Genomic DNA, 18,057 nt, shown 5'->3' on the forward strand with positions numbered 1-18,057 from the left:
CATTTGCATAATGGGAAAAATAGGTTCCAAGATTTTTGGAGTTTGCCCCCCTGACTAGTAACTAAAAATCTGAATATTTCAGCTTCTCCTGCTTCAGTTTCAACGCTTGCTTCTTTAATCTGTCCCTTTTTCGTTCCTCAGCTTTATGGAAGTGCCATACTAAGTTGCTGGAACACCAATTTAAGAAATAATCCTGAAAGCTGCTGATAGTCCTTAAACTACTTTGTTAAAATTATTACCAATATTATTATTATTATTATTATTATTATTATTATTCTTAAAAGTCAAAATTAGGCCCCACTTTCGCCTGAAATTGCGTATTGTTCCTTTGACAATATCTGATAATGGGCGCAGTCTGCGCTAAAGTGTTCAACGGAACATAGTCATGAGTGTGAGCGCGATTTTTGTGTGTCTTTTTTCATCCTGCCGTAGCTTCGCCTCAGTCTACAGGTCAGTGTCCTGTCCAACGAGGGGGAGGGACTGAGAATGAAAGAGAGATGTGCGTCTGCAAACATCTCATTCAGACGAACAGCAGCAGCAGGAACAGCGGTACCGGTGGTGGTGGTGGTGTTGGTGGCGGCGGCCTATCGCGATGTCACACCGATCATCCGCGTTGAAAGACCAGTTTACTGCACATTTATGTCTCAGTTCAGCAAATTGTCTTTTTTGTTGTGAGAATGCGTCCAGGAGCGCGTCCCCCTCCCCTCGATGCTGTGCGGTCCTCCCTGTGCCTGTGTCTCATGGTTTTCCTCCTCTCCGCTGAGGCTGCTGTGTCTGCAGGCGGTGTTTATGATGGTGAGTCCGATTGTCTCTGGGAGCCGTGACTGAAATTGGACATGTCTTAGCAGCAGCTTTGTCGAGATTGCATTGCACTGGAATGTGTTTTCGGTTTAAAATTCACTCCGATGCCACGTGTTTGTTTTTTTCTTGGTGATGCAAAATGTAAACATCAGTATATATCTTCTTTTTATTATATTATCTGTTATATAATTTCAGTAGGTTACTGAGTGGCATAGGCTGCAGACTAAATCTAACATGGTTATTTGTCACGTTCTCCCTCTTTCTCTTTTCTATCAGAATTAAATAAGCAGGGTTCACTGAGGAGCATCCTGGAGCATGTACAGAGTTATGAGATTACTTATCCCACATGGCTGCATCCTCACAGACACAGGAGGTCTGTCCACAAAGAGGTGAGTCAGGCTGTCTCTCTCTGTCCATTTCACTGATAAAATTATTTAAAAAGTACATCTTGATACAAGTCACCTCTTGTTCAGCGATTTCCTGTTACCTGGTGAACTATATTGTGTGTGTTTTTTTTTTGTCCTTCCAGCATCCCGCAGAGACACAGGTCCTAATCTCAGTTGAAGGCCAGGAGCTCAGGCTACACCTGGAGAAAAACGAGTGAGTGATTTCACTGGAATAATGTGTCCCGCAGTGTTTTAAAGATACTTAGGATTAGAGGAGTTAAAAAGTCTGTCAACTTTCGGTGCAGATAAGAGGAGCAACACTTCACAGGAGTTACCAAAAAAAGAGACAAAACACACAATAATTCAGATAGTTGCCTGTATCAAATTATTTCCATCTGATTAAATCAAGTTAGAGCATCAACACTGGCGCGTGTATCCGTAGACATCCACAAGACGCCGGAGCTCGCTTCATTTATTTGACCAGATGTTAGCTGTCACACAGACGCATTTGTAAGGTCGGTGCCCCTGTGGGTGCAGAGAGGGGGATGAAGGGAGGAAAGGAGGGTGATGGTTTTGGGACGACAGAGGGTTGACACCCGATCTGTGTGCCTTGGGCAAACAGGAAGTAAGATAGATCGAGCCCCTGCACCTAACATCCTGTAATCTGATGGAGCGGTTCCTGTCCAGTAACAATGGGATGGTGATAGGAAGTGAGCAGAGTATCTCAGAGTTTAATGGACAGTGTGATCGCTGGGTGGGAGGGTGCTGGGGGAGGCGGGGGACTGCAGCTCTTGAGATGTCAATGGTGACAACAGAGCTGTGGCTTTATCGTCTCTGGATTTGAGCCAGCGAGCAAGTGGAATGGGAAGCTTTTACGTTATGAGCATTAGAAATGAAGTCCATTTTTACCATCAAATGTATGCTCTCTCTGTCAGTCATTTAGTCACAGGCGCACACATTAACAAACCATGACTCCACTGTGTCTGACTGACCGTCCCCTGAGGGATTTGCCTGCACCCCCCACCCTCGCTCTCCCTCCCCAGCAGGTGGTCAAACTGTTAGATTTCCTCCTGGGCAAGGAATTTTCATCAATCACACACAGTGTTTGTCTACGTCTGTGTGGTTTAAGAGAGGGACAGAGACACTGAATGAAAGAAATGGTTGGTCTGAGTTAGATCTGATAAAACTTTTACAGTGTCCCTCAAACTGAGATCGAGATGGTTTTAGCTGATACAAGAAATAATCCTGAATGATTCAGGCAATGTGGTAGATACAGTTTAATTCTGTTTATTCACAAGCAAGAGAAATACATTTTGAAACCATTTTTGTGCAACGCCTCAACTGTTTCCTGGGACAGGAAAGCTGCAAGCATTTCTTCACACTCCGTTCTAGGACAGGAGTGCAGTGACGTGAACGATAAGATAGTTACCAGTGCGTTTTTGAAAAAGCGATTTATAGAAATGAAATCAGTTGAGCATAGTTAGTTTTGACAATAATGCATATGAAAGAAAATAAACCATTTTAAGGTAAAAGCAGACATTGTTTCCTATTAAAGAAAAACATCCCACATCCTAAATATTGATTAACTAATGTGCTGTGTCTGAGAGCTTTTATTGACCTGGATACGTCATGTGATTGCTCTTTACTGTTCACTGTGAATTTGCATTTCACTCGAATTTCAGTGTACCAGTATGAAAGGCTGAAACTCGAGTGCAGTTTCTGTCACAGTCACAGTCCCTGAGTGAATTGTGGCATGCATGTGACATGCATGCCACAATTCACTCAGGGACTGCACATGCTTATTATACTCAGTTAGTCGCTCATTATTCTATGTTCACTGTAATTCTTATATGAAGTTTGTTGGATGTTATGAAAATTAATTCTCCACAGACAGTTTAAAATAATCATAATAATGCACAAGTGAGAGCAATAACATTAAAAAAATGCCAACTAAGTTGGCACTAAAAAATGCCCAATAAAATTAAATAAGTAAACTACTTTTTTTTTTACACCATTTCAAATACCAAATTGGTGTTGTGACATTATTTTGAGTTGCAGTTGTTTTCTACATCAAAGGAAGGATCCACGCAAGTTAATAATTTCCCCATAATCCCTTACAAAACATAGTTTTACAGAGCTTGCTGACTCTCTTTTTAGATCTTTTATTTAGTCTAAGATTTACCTCCTCACCCCTGTCAACCACTAGCATTTCCCCTTCTCTCCCAGCCTTCTGTTGGCCTAATGTGGAGACATGTCAATGTGAGACTATAGGACTGGGCTGAGGAAGACGGCAGTTACTGTCTGTGAAGATCAGTGCCTTTGGAGTTTGGAGAGAAGCCAGAGGAAATGCTGCCAGTGTCCATCTTTGTGTCCTGGTTACTCCCTCATGTCCTCGTTGCCCCGTAACTGTTACTCTGACAGTCAGCAGATAAGCGAGAACCCAAATTAGCTGAGAGGTTGTCTTGATCTTGTCTCTTTGTTTATCACCCCACAGCATTTTACATATCGTTTTCCAGTCCACTGCGTCTGCTCCTCACTTAATGTATCACTTAATCAAAGCACAAGGGAAGGCATAGCTGTGAAGTTTTGTGGGCATCAGTACTCCCAGTGGCTGGAGTCCAGACTCAGTCCATTTATGTCCTCCCCAGTCATAAATGTGCATGTGTGGGAGTGTGTGTGCTCATATGGGTCTTTTTTTTGCTTTGTATATGCATCAGTGTAGGTGTCTGTGTGTCTGCCTGAGCTTTTATCTTAATGAAAGGCTGTGGTGCGCCCATACGGGGCTGATTTGGTTAAGAGCCAGACAGAGGCCGTAGTGCATTGACTCAGAGAGAAGGAAAACGGATATAAAAACAAGAGTGAGAGCAGGAAACAGTGGAAGAAAGTGAATGATGGACCGGAGGAGAAGGGTTAAGGTGAGAAAAGTCATGGACAGAGGAAAGCAGAGACAGTTGAGGTCAGTTTGGGTGTGAGTTATGTCCGTCGCGTTCACATACGAATCGTGTGGATATTCTAGCTTCCTCCTCTGTATGACTTTCGCTGCTCTTCTGTTTAACGCCCTTCCTGTGCTCCCTTAAGTCCATGAACCTGAATTAAGCACTCCCTTGGGAATTATACACATCATTGTTCCTCCTCTCCTCTCCTCATATGTCTTCCACTGCCTGGCCTAAAAATGAGCACCCCATCCTTTCTCATTTCTTTCCCTCCCTCACCTCATCTGATATTCCCCAGGGCTCTAGTACAAATATACATCTCCCACGCGCTCTCTGCGGGTCAGGGTTTGGGAGACTGTGGCCACACGCAGGCAGACGACGACACACACAGACACACTTGTACGCACACTCAGCACCCCAAAAAAACACACAAACACGAGTCAAAGCACGGACCTGACGGATTGCAGGTCTAGGGAGCACAGAGCGAGGGATGCATTCGCTTGTCTTTGTTTCCTTTGCGTCTATGTTTAGTCTCACAGTGGTGCGGTCCTGTCTGCTTGGATGTTTTGATCCAGGCCTCAGTGTTAGCTTGTGTGTTGGGGGAAACACTCACATGCACAGAGCTTGACACAACAGAACATTGGCGCCCCCCTGTACAAAATAAAAGCCTCTTAATCATCCATTGCTGAGTGGTGCTTTGACTTTGCATCAGTTTGCTCCCCCCCTCCACTCATATGTGTGGTGATGTCATCTGATGAGGGAATGCGACCTACTGACCCTAACACATTACCCCACATCCACTACTCCTCTCTCCCCGCTCCGCTATCTCCCAAGTACATTAGCATTACTCCCCCACCCCTTCTTTCTCCTCCTTAGGCTGAACCAAGCCTTTGTCTCAGCCTCGCTGCCAGACAGTCCTGATTCAGCCAGTATTTGGCTGCTCAATCACAGCATCTGTCTGGACGCTGGAGGACATCCAAGCTTCGCGGAGCACTCCCGCCATTGCATAGAGGTTTTTATATTCTTGATTCGAAAGCTGTCGCAGCATTTACCACAGTTCAATTAGGCTTAAGGGTTTGGGGTATTCCAAGAGTGTTGTTGCAGGGTCACTGATTGACTCAAGGCTTGGCAGTGAAATTAGTATACTTTTACTCCTTTTATGCTGCCTGTTGCTGGACCAGTAAATGCTGAGTTCAAGGTCTTTTGGAAATCAGAGACAGATGTTGAAATTTGCAGCAAGAATTCCTCTAAAATGTTACGACTTTCTACTTATGTTTGTCATAAATTACAGTAAGTTGCACATCTTTGGGTTTTGAAGACGTCACCTTGGGCTCTCAGAAACTGTGGTGGGCCTTTTTGAGTCGTATTTGTGATACAGGTTGGCGTTATCATGTAGAAGAGTACAGTACTATTATTTTGTATTAAAAACACACTATACAATTGCAAAGTACAACGTGAAGAACAAGATTCACAGGAAATGTTTCACCTCCGTAGACAGTGATGAGGCAAAATGAAACTAAAGGGTTTGATCACACCTTGTTTCGTACGGTTTTTACTGTTGCGTTTCTTCAAGCTGGATGACGATGATGCACATCTCACCTTTTATTCAGTTCATTTATCAGTTAAATGAATTGCCATTATGCACAACTACAATTGCTATGGCATTATAAAGTCTAAACTTTTCATTAAAATTCATGTAGATATTGGGGGGAAAGCCTAAAATTAAGCTGGGATTGTCCTTTAAGTGGTGGCTATAGCTTTGTTAATGGCATGTTGTGTCTGTGTCACACTGTGGAATATATAGCCATCAGTCAACTAGTGTACACACTGTTATCCCAAGGCCTAGTAAGTCAGCACGGTTTAGTTCAGAAATGCAGCTGTTGAAAAAGGGAGAATGGGGGAGAGAAGGAGTCATTGTGCGTTTCCTCATGGACGTGATCGGTCTTTCCTGCCTGACGACTGCAGCAGAGCAATGCTGAGTCCATCATCAGCCATTCTGCCGTTACGGGCGATAGAGGTCACACAGATGAGAGGAGAGCGTGATGGGGGCGTTAAAGAAGCAGGAAAACTGAAGGAAGGCCAGATACAAATGAGGTCAGAAGGTCAAATCACAAAACCCTGTTTAGAGTGACATCAGCCGGATACATTACCACTGAGCAGTCATTTTTAAGTCTTCTCTGAGACTGCTTGTGTGTGTGCATACAGAGTCCCCCCTCACCAGCCTCAGATTTGTAATCTATTAAAGGATGACACAGCCATTTTTTTGTCTTTGACTTGCTTTGTTGCTGATTGCATCAACAGACTTTCATTGATTCAAGAGGCTTGTCTCCTTCAGGGCATCTGATGGGAGGACAAAAGAAAAATCCCCGTCTTCCCTTCATTTGTCTTCATCGTCCTTTAAAGGAATAGTTTGACATTTTGGGAAACGCACTTAGTGTCTTTGGTGCTGAGAGTTAGAAGTCACAGCAGCCAGTTAGCTTAGCTTAGCATAAAAATTGAAATTCGGGGGGGGGGTCTAGCCTGGTTCTGTCACAGTAACAAAATCCATCTAACATCAGAGGTAAAGCTTGTTTGTTTAGTCAGTACAAAGGGCTGGGGAGTCACTGTAACCAGCTAAAAACAGTCTTGCACGGTAAACCCCACAAAATCACAACTGATCGGTTTAAATTTCATTTTTTGTGCAGTCTAAACTAGACATAAAAGGCTCATTAGTGAGCTGTAGAGATGGTGGTTGGTGGTTGCTGTTACCTGTTTTCTTGTTAAGTGTGGTTTCATCTAACGCTCAAGAGCAAAATGAGTAAGCACCCATAATACTGAACTATTTATTTAACTTGACTACACTGATTTCCACTCAGTTCATCCCGCAAAGTTGAAAAGGGGACACATAGTTGTTGCCTTGAGGTAAAACCACAAGCTTGTTAGGATGAAAAATAAATGAAGGTACCTGATAAATAATAAAAACGTTAGTGGGTCTAATCAGTGTGGGACCATCTTAGGTCTGTCTTGAGTTTGTTTGATACTTCAGTCAGATCCACCCTTTTAACCAGCATCTGCAGAGACATGTACAGCTTGATTTCACTGCAGCTACAGCTTGTTTGATGGATCACTGTGGGCGGAGAGATGAGAAGAGATTTGGAGAGACAGAGAAAACGGAAACCAGCTGTGAAGCAGACCGAGTTTATGAATGAAAACAGGAAAAATGGATTGAGACAGAGTTGGAAGGATAGAGACAGGAAAACAAGGATCTGAACGAGATGTAAATATTGGGCCGGCAGTTTGTCAGAAGTTTGACAGAAGCAGCCTGAGAGTCAAGAGACACCCACTCAATCACACACTCTGAGAGTAAGAGGTTTCACCACAATTGAAATGAATGTTTCTCTTGATATGTGCATATTTAACTGATTTATCAACCTCTCCTCTGCAGTCCGTATTGTATACTGATGGAGAAATTCCATTGATAGAGAAAAAAATAGGAGGATATTACAAAATAATAGCCCCGTCAAACAAATATGGCCTGGACGTACCAACAAATGTAAACTCTCATAGCACAGGGATGTTGACATCTCCTCCTTCAGCTCTCCAGAAAGTAAAAAGGGTCATTTGGGAAAGGTATAAATGGATTTTATTTGAGCCAAAACACTTTTCCACATTCTTTTTTGGATTTTATCATCTCTGAGAGGATCTTTGTCTAATTCTTTAAAGCTGTCTGGTTTTGTATAGCGTCTCTGTCAGAATGAATGTTTTATGAGCAGTGGGCTGCTGGAGGGAATCTGTCTTCTTCTGTCTCCTCCGTTTCCTGCAGCTTTTATGCTGTATATTTTTCACCATCACTCCCCCATGTCGTTGCTGTTTCAGGAGATTGAGTGCCTGGCACTACATATATTCTCTTGCAAATTGTCCCTGAGTTTGTCTTGTCCTTCACCAGGCAGCTGTTGGCCCCTGGATATCAAGAAATATGGTACACTCCTGATGGAGCCCGCAGGTCCTCCTCTCCTGCCAACACTGTAAGTCTGTGAGACGGTTTGATGCTCTGCACCAGAGAGTTGTAAATGATCATAGGAGAGAGATAAACATCAATGCAGTTGATCAAATAGGATTGTACATGGACATAAAATACTTCAATTTCTGTTTAAATAACAAGGTACTCTGGTTGAATGGTAGTCTATCCTACTAATGTGACACCTTTCTTTCCCACAAACAGAGCTGTGTGTTATGCTATGATTGTTTCTGTCTTCCAGGGACACTGTTTCTACCATGGGGAGGTTCAGGGCATTGAAGGTTCTAGTGTTGCTGTTAGCACATGCTCAGGGCTCAGGTAAGTAAAACTCCACCAGGGGCTGTATTCATAATGTTTTCTAATATTTGGTTAGAGTGGTGAAAGACCCAGTGGTGAAAGACATTTCTAAGAAGTCCCCACAAGACTAAATAAAACGCTATTCATGAAGACAGCTTCTACAGTTAAGAGAAGGGAGGAGGACTTTTCGTGTAAGAATTAGAGAAGTGTTAGGTGATACAGATTATATTGTGCAGAGATCAATCTAAATGAAGATCTGCTTGCACTGCTCTCACTGAATTAAAGCTGTTACCCCATCAGTGCTAATTTTACAGCCCCATCTCATTTGTTTTCCAGCTGACGTGTAAAACATTTTGGGCCAACAAAGCTAAACTAATGGTTACAAAGCAATTTCTCCAGTGTTGTCAGACTCAGTGGTAGAATACAGTTTACTGTTGTTGAACATTTCCTTTTTTTGTCCACTTAGAGAGAATTTGTGCAAATGTTAAGCACAGCTATTAATATCACTACTTTCCCTGCCTTTGTCATGCACATGTGTACATGTAGAAAGCTAAGATGTCAGGTTATTGCAGAAAGCTGAATGTCGCCCAGTTACCTATAAACATGTAAATGCACTGATTGACAGAACAGGTCCAAATTATGGCATGCATCAGCTTGTTAGCACCGCACAAATATCAAATAGTTTGGTCATTTTCTCAAATAAAATGTAAAAGTTGCTTTTTTGTAAGTGATTTTTTTCAGCAACAGGATCACCCACACATCCTCACTGATAAAACTCCTTCCAGTTTGTTGTATGATATGATGTATGATATGTTTGGGAACATGCCTGCAGAGCCTCTTCTCAAACTATGGTTGAACAGATAAGGTGACAGGAAACTGTTGTGGACAGTGTCTTTTGTAGTCAGTAGGTTAGTAGGTCATTGGCTTCAGAGTTGGTTCACTGAGTACAGCTCAGTATGGAGATCCTGTGTTTTCTCCTGAGCAGCTGATACTTCCTGCTAGAGGCACTCGGAGAGGAGAGGCCGCTGTCCGAGGAGGAACTGGCGAGCGCTGACAGAAATCGTAGCCATATGTGTGTTTTTGCGGATTCACTGCCCTGCATCTGGAGGAAGAGTGGATTGATATGTCTTTTTTTGACAAATGTAAATTCTCTGGAGGAATGCAAGCACAGCATAGAGGGACACTGACATGTGGGCGTCTGACCTTTCCAGATGTTTCTTACAGCTGTTTGACCTGCTGCTTTGTGCATGCTTGTGTTTATGTATCGGCGTCTGCGCTCATGAGTGGTTTTTGCGAAGAAGCCAGAGGATTGTGTATCGTTCTGTCTGTCCCAAGCGGATCTTCATTTATATACACTAATAAATCACCTGTGACACACGTCCCTGTGCTCCACCCGTCCGAGACACCACCTCAGACGAATAAAAAATTAGATATGTCGTGCAGCCATATGGTTTTCTTCATGCTTTGGATTGAAAATGTAATTAAACTACGAAATTATATACAGTCATATATTTTGATATTTAAAAGGACACGGGTTATTAGCAAGAGAAACCATGTTTTTCACAGTATGCCACAACATGCTGATAGAATGACATCAACATCATTGATTTACACGAGCTGGGATTGGATGGAACCATTAACAATGCCATGTTTCCCCAGGGGACTGATTTCTCTGAACACAAGCGTCAGCTACCTGATAGAGCCTCTTCCTGTTTCCACGGATGCTCAGCAGCACGCTGTGTTCAGAGCCGAGAGCCTCCGTCTACCCCGAGGTACCTGCCTGCATCACCATGGCAACAAGGGGCACGAGGAGCCGCTTAATGGCTTCATCCGTGGAATCACGTCACCAAGGAGCGCGAGGGTGAGTTCAGACAGGATAAGCAGCAATTACCTGCCCAAAAAAATCACTTTTAGTTCACACCACCACCATGTTCACCACATTTTCTGCATTAAACTGTCTCCACTTTCAGGAGAAAAGGGACCTGAATCAGAACACGCAGTATGTAGAGCTGCTGATAGTGGCAGACAAGGCTGAGGTGAGGACATGATTGCAGACTTTTTTTTTTAATCACACAACATAGGAGGAGATTTTACCGGTCAGTCTATTTAGAGTTTATTTAGTGGTAAACTTTATAAATAGTTGGAGTGCATATAAAGCTGTTTGTAACTGGCAGTGTGAAAAGTCCCTTTTGAGGTTTGTGAAGATGTAAAAATAAGCATGGGTGTGTGTGGGCATGTCTGTCTCATGTGGTTTATATCTTTTGTAGTTTGAGAAGCATGGGAGTAGTCTCCAGATGACCAAACAGAAACTACTGGAGGCAGCTAACTTGGTTGACAAGGTAACATGTGATGTGAAGCGCAAAAACCACACCTATATTTAGTAATGACTTGTAAAGTTTTTAATGTATCACTGTTCCTGTGCCCCCTCACACCTGCAGTACTACAAGACTTTGAACATCCGTGTGGCCTTAATCGGTCTGGAGGTGTGGACCAGCCAGGACATGATCACTGTGTCAGACAACCCACACGGCACTCTGGCAGCTTTCCTGTCCTGGAGACGCAGACAGCTCCACGTGCTCCCCAACGACAACGCTCAGCTCATCACGTCAGTGTCTCTCACTCTCTCTCTCTCTCATCTCTCACTAATCTTTCCATTTGTCAGTCTTCCCCCTCTCCAACACCAGAGTCTCCCTATCCTCTCTAAGGCCCCTGTCCCATGGGGCAGATCTCTGGGTTGATTTCCTCTTCATTGTGTGAGACAATAACCATCACCAAGTGTTTATATCCCAGTGGGCTATTGTCCAGTTGGAACTAATCAGCAGTGGCGTTTCTGTCTCCAGGGGGAGGTCGTTCCAGGGTACCACCATTGGGCTGGCACCTCTCAAAGCCATGTGCTCAGACTACCAGTCTGGTGGAGTGAACACGGTGAGACACAAGGGTCTAAAGAGACAGTAAACCCTTCAGGAGACATCATCACCATTTCCTTATCAACTTGCTGCAATTTAGAGTAACGGAAAAAAAAACAGGAAAATGTATGGTTTTCTCTGTGATAACAAAAAGTACTGTTAAACAATAGTTACTTGAAATCTGTTGTTCGGGTATGAATGACTTTACAGTAGTGTGATCTTTGAGAGTCACCTCTGGTTCTTCTCATCCAAAGGACCACTCTGAATTACCTGTTGGTGTTGCCGCCACCATGGCGCACGAAATGGGTCACAACTTCGGCATGAACCATGACAGTACAGGCTGCTGTCAGGCGAGACCAGAAGATGGGGGTTGCATCATGGCTGCTGCTACTGGGTAAGGCTCACACATTATTAAGTATTAAGGCAGAAGAAAAAACATGGAGGACAAACAGTGTCTTGAAATTTGTATTTTATTAATTATTGTGTGATTATGTGCGTACGGTATTTGTGCTTCTTCCATGGTGCAGACACCCATTTCCAAGTGTGTTTAACGGTTGTAACGAGAAAGAGCTGAAGAGCTACCTGAGCTCTGGAGGAGGGAAGTGTCTCTTCAACTTGCCCAACACCAAAGTCATGTATGGAGGGCAGCGCTGCGGCAATGGTTACCTGGAGGACGGAGAAGAATGTGACTGTGGAGAGGAAGCGGTCAGTGTGTGTGTGTGTGTGTGTGTGTGTTTGTGCCAAGTCTCTGGATTGTAGAAGTATATATTTATCTTGTAAGCTTTTGACAGGACTCATGACTCACTTCTTTGTGTAGGAGTGCACCAGCCCCTGCTGTAATGCCAACAACTGCACCCTAAAAGCTGGAGCTGAGTGTGCCCATGGCATCTGCTGTGATAACTGCAAGGTACTAAGTCTAGAATCTGTAAACAAAAAGAAATCCTGTCCTCCCAGGAAGAATGCACCCCCCTGGAAAATTCTAACTTTTTAGATAAACACTGTAGCGCTTGAATTATAGCTCTACAACCAGTTGTTTCTTCTCTTTCATTATTTGTTTCTGGTGTCTCGTAAATGTCGCCTCTCTTCTTCATCTCACACCATCAAAGTTGAAGAGTCCAGGCAAGCTGTGCCGCGCTCCCTTGGGGCCGTGTGACCTGCCAGAGTACTGCGACGGGAAAACGGAGTCTTGTCCGGCTAATTTTTATTTGGTGGATGGTACATCATGCGCAGGCGGGCAGGCCTACTGTTACACCGGCATGTGTCTGACCCTGGAGCAGCAGTGTCTGTCACTGTGGGGACGAGGTTGGTAAACTGGTTGCTTATAACCTGTAAATCATTTGTTCTAAATGGGATACATCCTCCATTTTGATCACATGTATAAATGTATCATGGAAGTAGCAGTTACAACATATGAATATATATATATACTCCTTTTCCAGTTTATTGGGTTCAACTAACTAAAGCTATGTTGCCTAATACTCTGTAAACACCTGTGCCTTTCCTACTATAGCCAGTTAAAATGTCTGCAGTGAAGCAGGCCTTTTGCAAGACCATACATGCTGATTTTCACACGTAAACGTATATATTTAGATGCATTATTGATGTAATATTACAAAAATAGAGATGAGCATCACTGTAAGATGCATTGTGCCACCTACAGTTCTGACATCATGTGAAACCAAAATGAGGTGTTTATTTTTACTGACTTGGTGGTTAAAAAAAAAACTTGCGAAGATTGTTAGTATGTAATACTTCAGATTCAGATTATCATGTATTTTGAGATAAAGTGAGTTAAGAAATTGCCTGAAGAAGAATATGAGCCTATCTGCTCATTTTGTTCTTAAAGGCATGATGGAATGATAGACATTTTAAAGACATTAAATGTCTCACATTGTGTCTTAAACATCGTCTGCAGGGCTGAAGCAGAAGGGCTGTGTAGTGTTAGAGATGAACCCACGGTGGGTCAGAAGATTAGGGATTGTTATTGGACAGTGTCCATATTCATGTTGTGACAGAGCCTCCCTGGAGAGCCTTTGTAGTACCACAGGAGCCACACAGAACAGTAAGGGGTGCCATCTGTTCTCCATCAGGTGGTCGCATAGAACACGCTGGGCATGAATTTATGTTCAGTTACTGGGTTTGTGTGTGCACAGCGGTATTAATATGTTTCTGTGCATTTTCTTTTTCTTTTTTTTTACAATCACAGACGGACGTCCAGCCCCTGACCTGTGCTTTACGAAGGTAAACGAAGCCGGGGACATGTATGGGAACTGTGGCAAAGATGAGCTTGGGAAATACAGGAGCTGTAAGGACAGGTGAAGATTTAAACACTCAGCAGCACATACTGCTCCTTCGGCATTTCCTAATAATTAAAACATTAGCATCTTGTGACCTCTTCTGTGCTGAACACTGATCGATCTCAACAAACTATTAATTCTGCCAGGGATGCTAAATGTGGAAAAATCCAGTGTTTAACTTCGGCCCCCAAGCCCATTGAGAACAACGCTGTCCGCATAGAAACCACAGTCACTGTGGGCAACAAGAGGGTCCAGTGTATGGGAACACATGTGTACAAGCCTGGGCAGGAGGAGAAGGAGACACAGGGCGACACTCTGGACCCGGGCCTGGTCATGACGGGCACCAAGTGTGCCGATGACTCGGTGAGACTCGTACACGCATGGAGGTGTACTAAATAGAATTTATTATTGTGGCAAAGAGCAAGCTTTTGATCTCTTTTTGAGATGTGAGTATTTATTTTACCTGTCACATTGAACCGACATCATTTGCTAACTTTGTGGCCCCCCGATGTTTGTGACTTTCATGAAGTCAAATTCCACTTCTCTGACTCTTTGACTTTCTTCCTCACACCCCTCCTTCTTTCATCAGATTTGCTTTAATGGACAATGCCGCAATGCATCTTTCCTCAGAGCTGATGAGTGCAATGCCAAGTGCCACGGACACGGGGTAAGTTTCCATGCGGGTGAGGAAGGATGCTGTGAGATAGATTTTCCGAGGAGCGTTGGGGAAAGTTTGGCTGCTAGCCCACTATTTCTGAAAATGGAAACCTTGGCCGTGGTACATTTAGATCCTTTACTTAATTAAAAGTAGAAACACAGCAATGCAAATTATATATATATATAGTATTTTACAAAGTACAAAGTAAGTAAAGTAAGTAAGTAAGTAAGTAAAGAAATGTTTTCAGTTGAATATACCTAGTGTCCAAATCACTTATCATAGTGCAGGACGGTTCCTGTCACTGTTCAGTCTTGATCTACAATGTAACCGTAGCTGTCAGATTAATGTTGTGGAGTAAAAAATATATTATTTTCCTGTAAGTCAAAATTGTACTTGAGTAAATGTACTTACATCCCACCTTTGAACCTACTGCTCTTGTCTACTTGACTTTGAAGTACCTCTGTAGTCCTAAAGTGTCATTCATTCACATACCTGCATGTCACTGTGATGAATTTTAATGAGTGATGTGTTCTCTCACCAGCTGTGTAACAACAACCATAACTGCCACTGTGACCCAGGCTGGGCTCCTCCACTGTGTGACCAGAAGGGGTCAGGTGGGAGTGTGGACAGTGGACCTGTCATCAACCACAGTGAGACACTTAATTTTTATTTTTTATGTGTCATATATTGACAGCTTAAAATATTTCTTTGAAATTAGAAATTAGGCTACTTCCTGACTCTTGTCTATTTCATATTCCATCAGGCATTCTCCCTCAAGTCCTACTTGCCATCTGTCTGGTTTTTTCTGTGGTGGTTTTGGTTGCTGTCGGACTGTGGTGCCGCTGCAAGCATAAACTCCGCCCAGTGAAAAATTCAGGTCCACCTCCAGTGCCAAAGTATGCAGTTCTGACATGTTTAATACAAATACTCTACATTTGGTGAACATTGTTTTTGCTTTCCGAGTCCCTGTGTTGTGTGGATGTACAGTATGAATGATGGGTCCGTACTTCTGTTCCTAACAGTTGTTCAGTCCCGGTTGAGGGCAAGCCTAAGTGTACTGACGGTCATGTGAACGGTCACACCAACCCAACATTTAGGAAACAGCAGCTAGATCACCTGGTAAAGTAGCGCACGATTACCCAAATATCACTGCATTTGTTTCTGTTGTTTTTTAATATTGGAATAAACATTCCGCCACAGGGGAAGTCCTCTCCTCAGCCAAGCCCGTCTTGCTCAACGCGGTCCCGAAATGCTGTTGTGCGTCCAGCGGTGAAGCCTCCTCCTATACCTGCATATGCTGCTGAGAAAAAAGGGCCGGCACCTCAGCCTCAGATCCAGCCTATAGCTTCTCCTCAGAGGCAATACCCTTCTCAGGCTCTCACCCCCCCTCATAAATCGCAGCTGACCAATCAGAGACAAAACCAGCTTCCTCTGCCACCTTCAGGACCTCCACCTTTACCATCCCAGGGTCCTAAAAGCCTCTCAAAGCCTTCAGCAGTACCTAAAACCCGACCAGACCCTCCTAACAGACCTCCACCCCCTTGTCCTGTCAACAAACCATCAGTGGTGAATATTTGTTGTACATGTTTTTATTTAAGTAAAGTCATATGCAAACTTTTCCTTAGTGAACTGAACATGAAATGTCTCACTTCAAATTTTTTCGTAGGAACATCAAGTCAATGGCCAGCAGGTTACCAATAGTGCCCTGCAAAGATGAAAAGCAGCTTTGGCTCCATCTGTTGGACAGAAAAAGCCAGACTGGTAAATCATCTGGTGTTTTTTTTTTCTTCTCTAACATCAGTCAATGCAAACACATTTTTAACTTGTTATTTCTTGTTTCTTTTAGAACTTAAACTAAGATCTCAGGGAGACGGTGGGGACCACCACTTACCTGCAGTAAGGGACTGCCTCAAACTGTCTTTTTAGCAACTCGCCAAGAGGGGTGGGGTGAATACTTGGCACACTTTGTATGTGGATTGCAGTATATTTATACTGAGCTGCATTGAGGGAAAATGGTAGAATTACAACAAGCTGTAGAACGTATCAGAGTGATGTTTTAAGTCTAAGATTTAGGCTTAATTACTGTTTTGTAAATTAGCCTTACATATCTGCTGTATCTACTTGACACAGCCAGAGCTGTGAAGTTTTTTTTGTTTTGTTTTGTTTTGTTTTGTGTGTGTGTGTGTGTGTGTGTGTGATTATTGTCCCACGTCTTCGTGGAAATGTGAAAGTGATCCATGCGTGTCAGCACTGTATTTACTCACAAAGCAAAGAAAAATGAAACATGTTTACAGTGTAGCTTAAATACAGTGTAGTATCCACTAAACATGGTGTCTCTTAAAAGAGCATCAGCTGTAAGGGGATATCTTATATTAAGAAAAGATGCCAATAGTGAAGTGCTAACGCTTCTTATGTGTGGAAAAATAATGAGGTTTTAACTGGACTAATGGGGACCAGTGAAAGCCCGACGTGCACGCTGTAAGTATATGCTTATGCTGAGAGATACATGTCTGATATGTAGCAGGAAATGTTGTTTTTTTTACAATTTTTTTGTTTTAGTGATTTTTATATTGTTGTGATGTTGCACTTTCAGCAGTCTTTTTAGTATCAAATACTCAGCCCCTCCAGAAAGTATCAACTAATAATATCCACCTTTCAAGCCTACAGGAGGTGAGTATTTGTCACCAGAAAGATTTTGGGTGAAGTATCACTTTAAGGTGATCATTCAAACCCTAATTGACTTTAATTTTCTTGCTCCTGTCACTGAGAATCAGTGATGAAGTTGTCTTTGTCCAAGGTAACATTTCAGAGAATTTCGTATTATGACAAAAAAAAAAAGAGCCATACTTTTATGTAGATGTATCAAATGAACTTCCAATTTAAGCTTCCTCTTAAAAATTGCACCATGAAATTGAATGATTTTGTGTGTTTGTCCAAAGATGTAACTAAAACTGTTTTCCCTCTTGACCAAAATACTATGTAACTCTGGCATTATTTTAAGGTACTGTTAAAAACAGTGGTTCATTTGACCATTTTGGGGATGAACCCATTTTAATTGTAATATTGAAATACAGTGTGTCAGCTGCCATGCTTTACCTTCTTATCAGACCTATGCAAATTCAGGCACTGAGCGAAACCGTGTCTTCAACTGGAATGCACGTAAACACGTGGAAAAATAAAAATGTTGTACATTTTAACTAGTTGTGTTTTGTCAATACACATCATCTTGTTCATATTAGCATTTAAACACTTTATAGATTCAAGAGCACGCTCTGTAGTAGCTTAACACAGATACAGTGATGTGTGCTTTCAGGGCAGCTGGAGAGATATGGGTGAAGTTACAGTTACAGTATGCTCTGCCTCTGCCAAACGACCTGTTGCTGATGTAGCAGATCATTAACAGGAATGTTAAAGTTGTGTTTAGCAGTACAGTTTAATAAAATATGAGTACTGTCGTGCTCTGTAACTTGCAACTAATCAGGTATTGTCTAATAAGAGTCCAAGCACTCGCAGTTCAGAGAACATGTTTTTCATGAACAATTCTCTGCTGAGTTTCTGCTAACATGCTTGGTAAAATATATATGTAAAGTATATATATATATATATATATATATATATATATATATATATATATATATATATATATATATATATATATATATATACACACACACATATTTAAACACTTTAAACACTATATGTAGTAAATATGCTTTTTTTTTTTTTAAAGAATGTTTGGAAAAAAAGACTTTAATTTTATTTTAATTTAATCCATGTATTGG

The 18,057-nt window shown here is 42.4% G+C and overlaps 1 protein-coding gene across 1 annotated transcript; it reads left to right on the top strand.

Annotated features, from left to right (window-relative positions):
• The first annotated feature begins 538 nt into the window (after positions 1–538).
• adam19b (ADAM metallopeptidase domain 19b) lies at positions 539–17,440 on the top strand. The gene is made up of 23 exons (XM_041048766.1): positions 539–795; positions 1,078–1,190; positions 1,331–1,401; positions 8,046–8,124; positions 8,359–8,435; positions 10,074–10,275; positions 10,385–10,450; positions 10,682–10,753; positions 10,853–11,019; positions 11,255–11,339; positions 11,575–11,714; positions 11,848–12,025; positions 12,138–12,227; positions 12,427–12,622; positions 13,527–13,635; positions 13,764–13,980; positions 14,207–14,284; positions 14,817–14,925; positions 15,039–15,171; positions 15,298–15,394; positions 15,476–15,841; positions 15,942–16,036; positions 16,122–17,440. Exons 1-22 carry the CDS (start codon positions 678–680, stop codon positions 15,990–15,992), a joined length of 2,814 nt encoding a protein of 937 aa, XP_040904700.1. The 5' UTR covers positions 539–677; the 3' UTR covers positions 15,993–16,036; positions 16,122–17,440.
• Positions 17,441–18,057: the final 617 nt, after the last annotated feature.

The sequence above is a fragment of the Toxotes jaculatrix genome, chromosome 10 (genome assembly GCF_017976425.1).
Source record: "Toxotes jaculatrix isolate fToxJac2 chromosome 10, fToxJac2.pri, whole genome shotgun sequence".
Classification (NCBI taxonomy): domain Eukaryota; kingdom Metazoa; phylum Chordata; class Actinopteri; family Toxotidae; genus Toxotes; species Toxotes jaculatrix.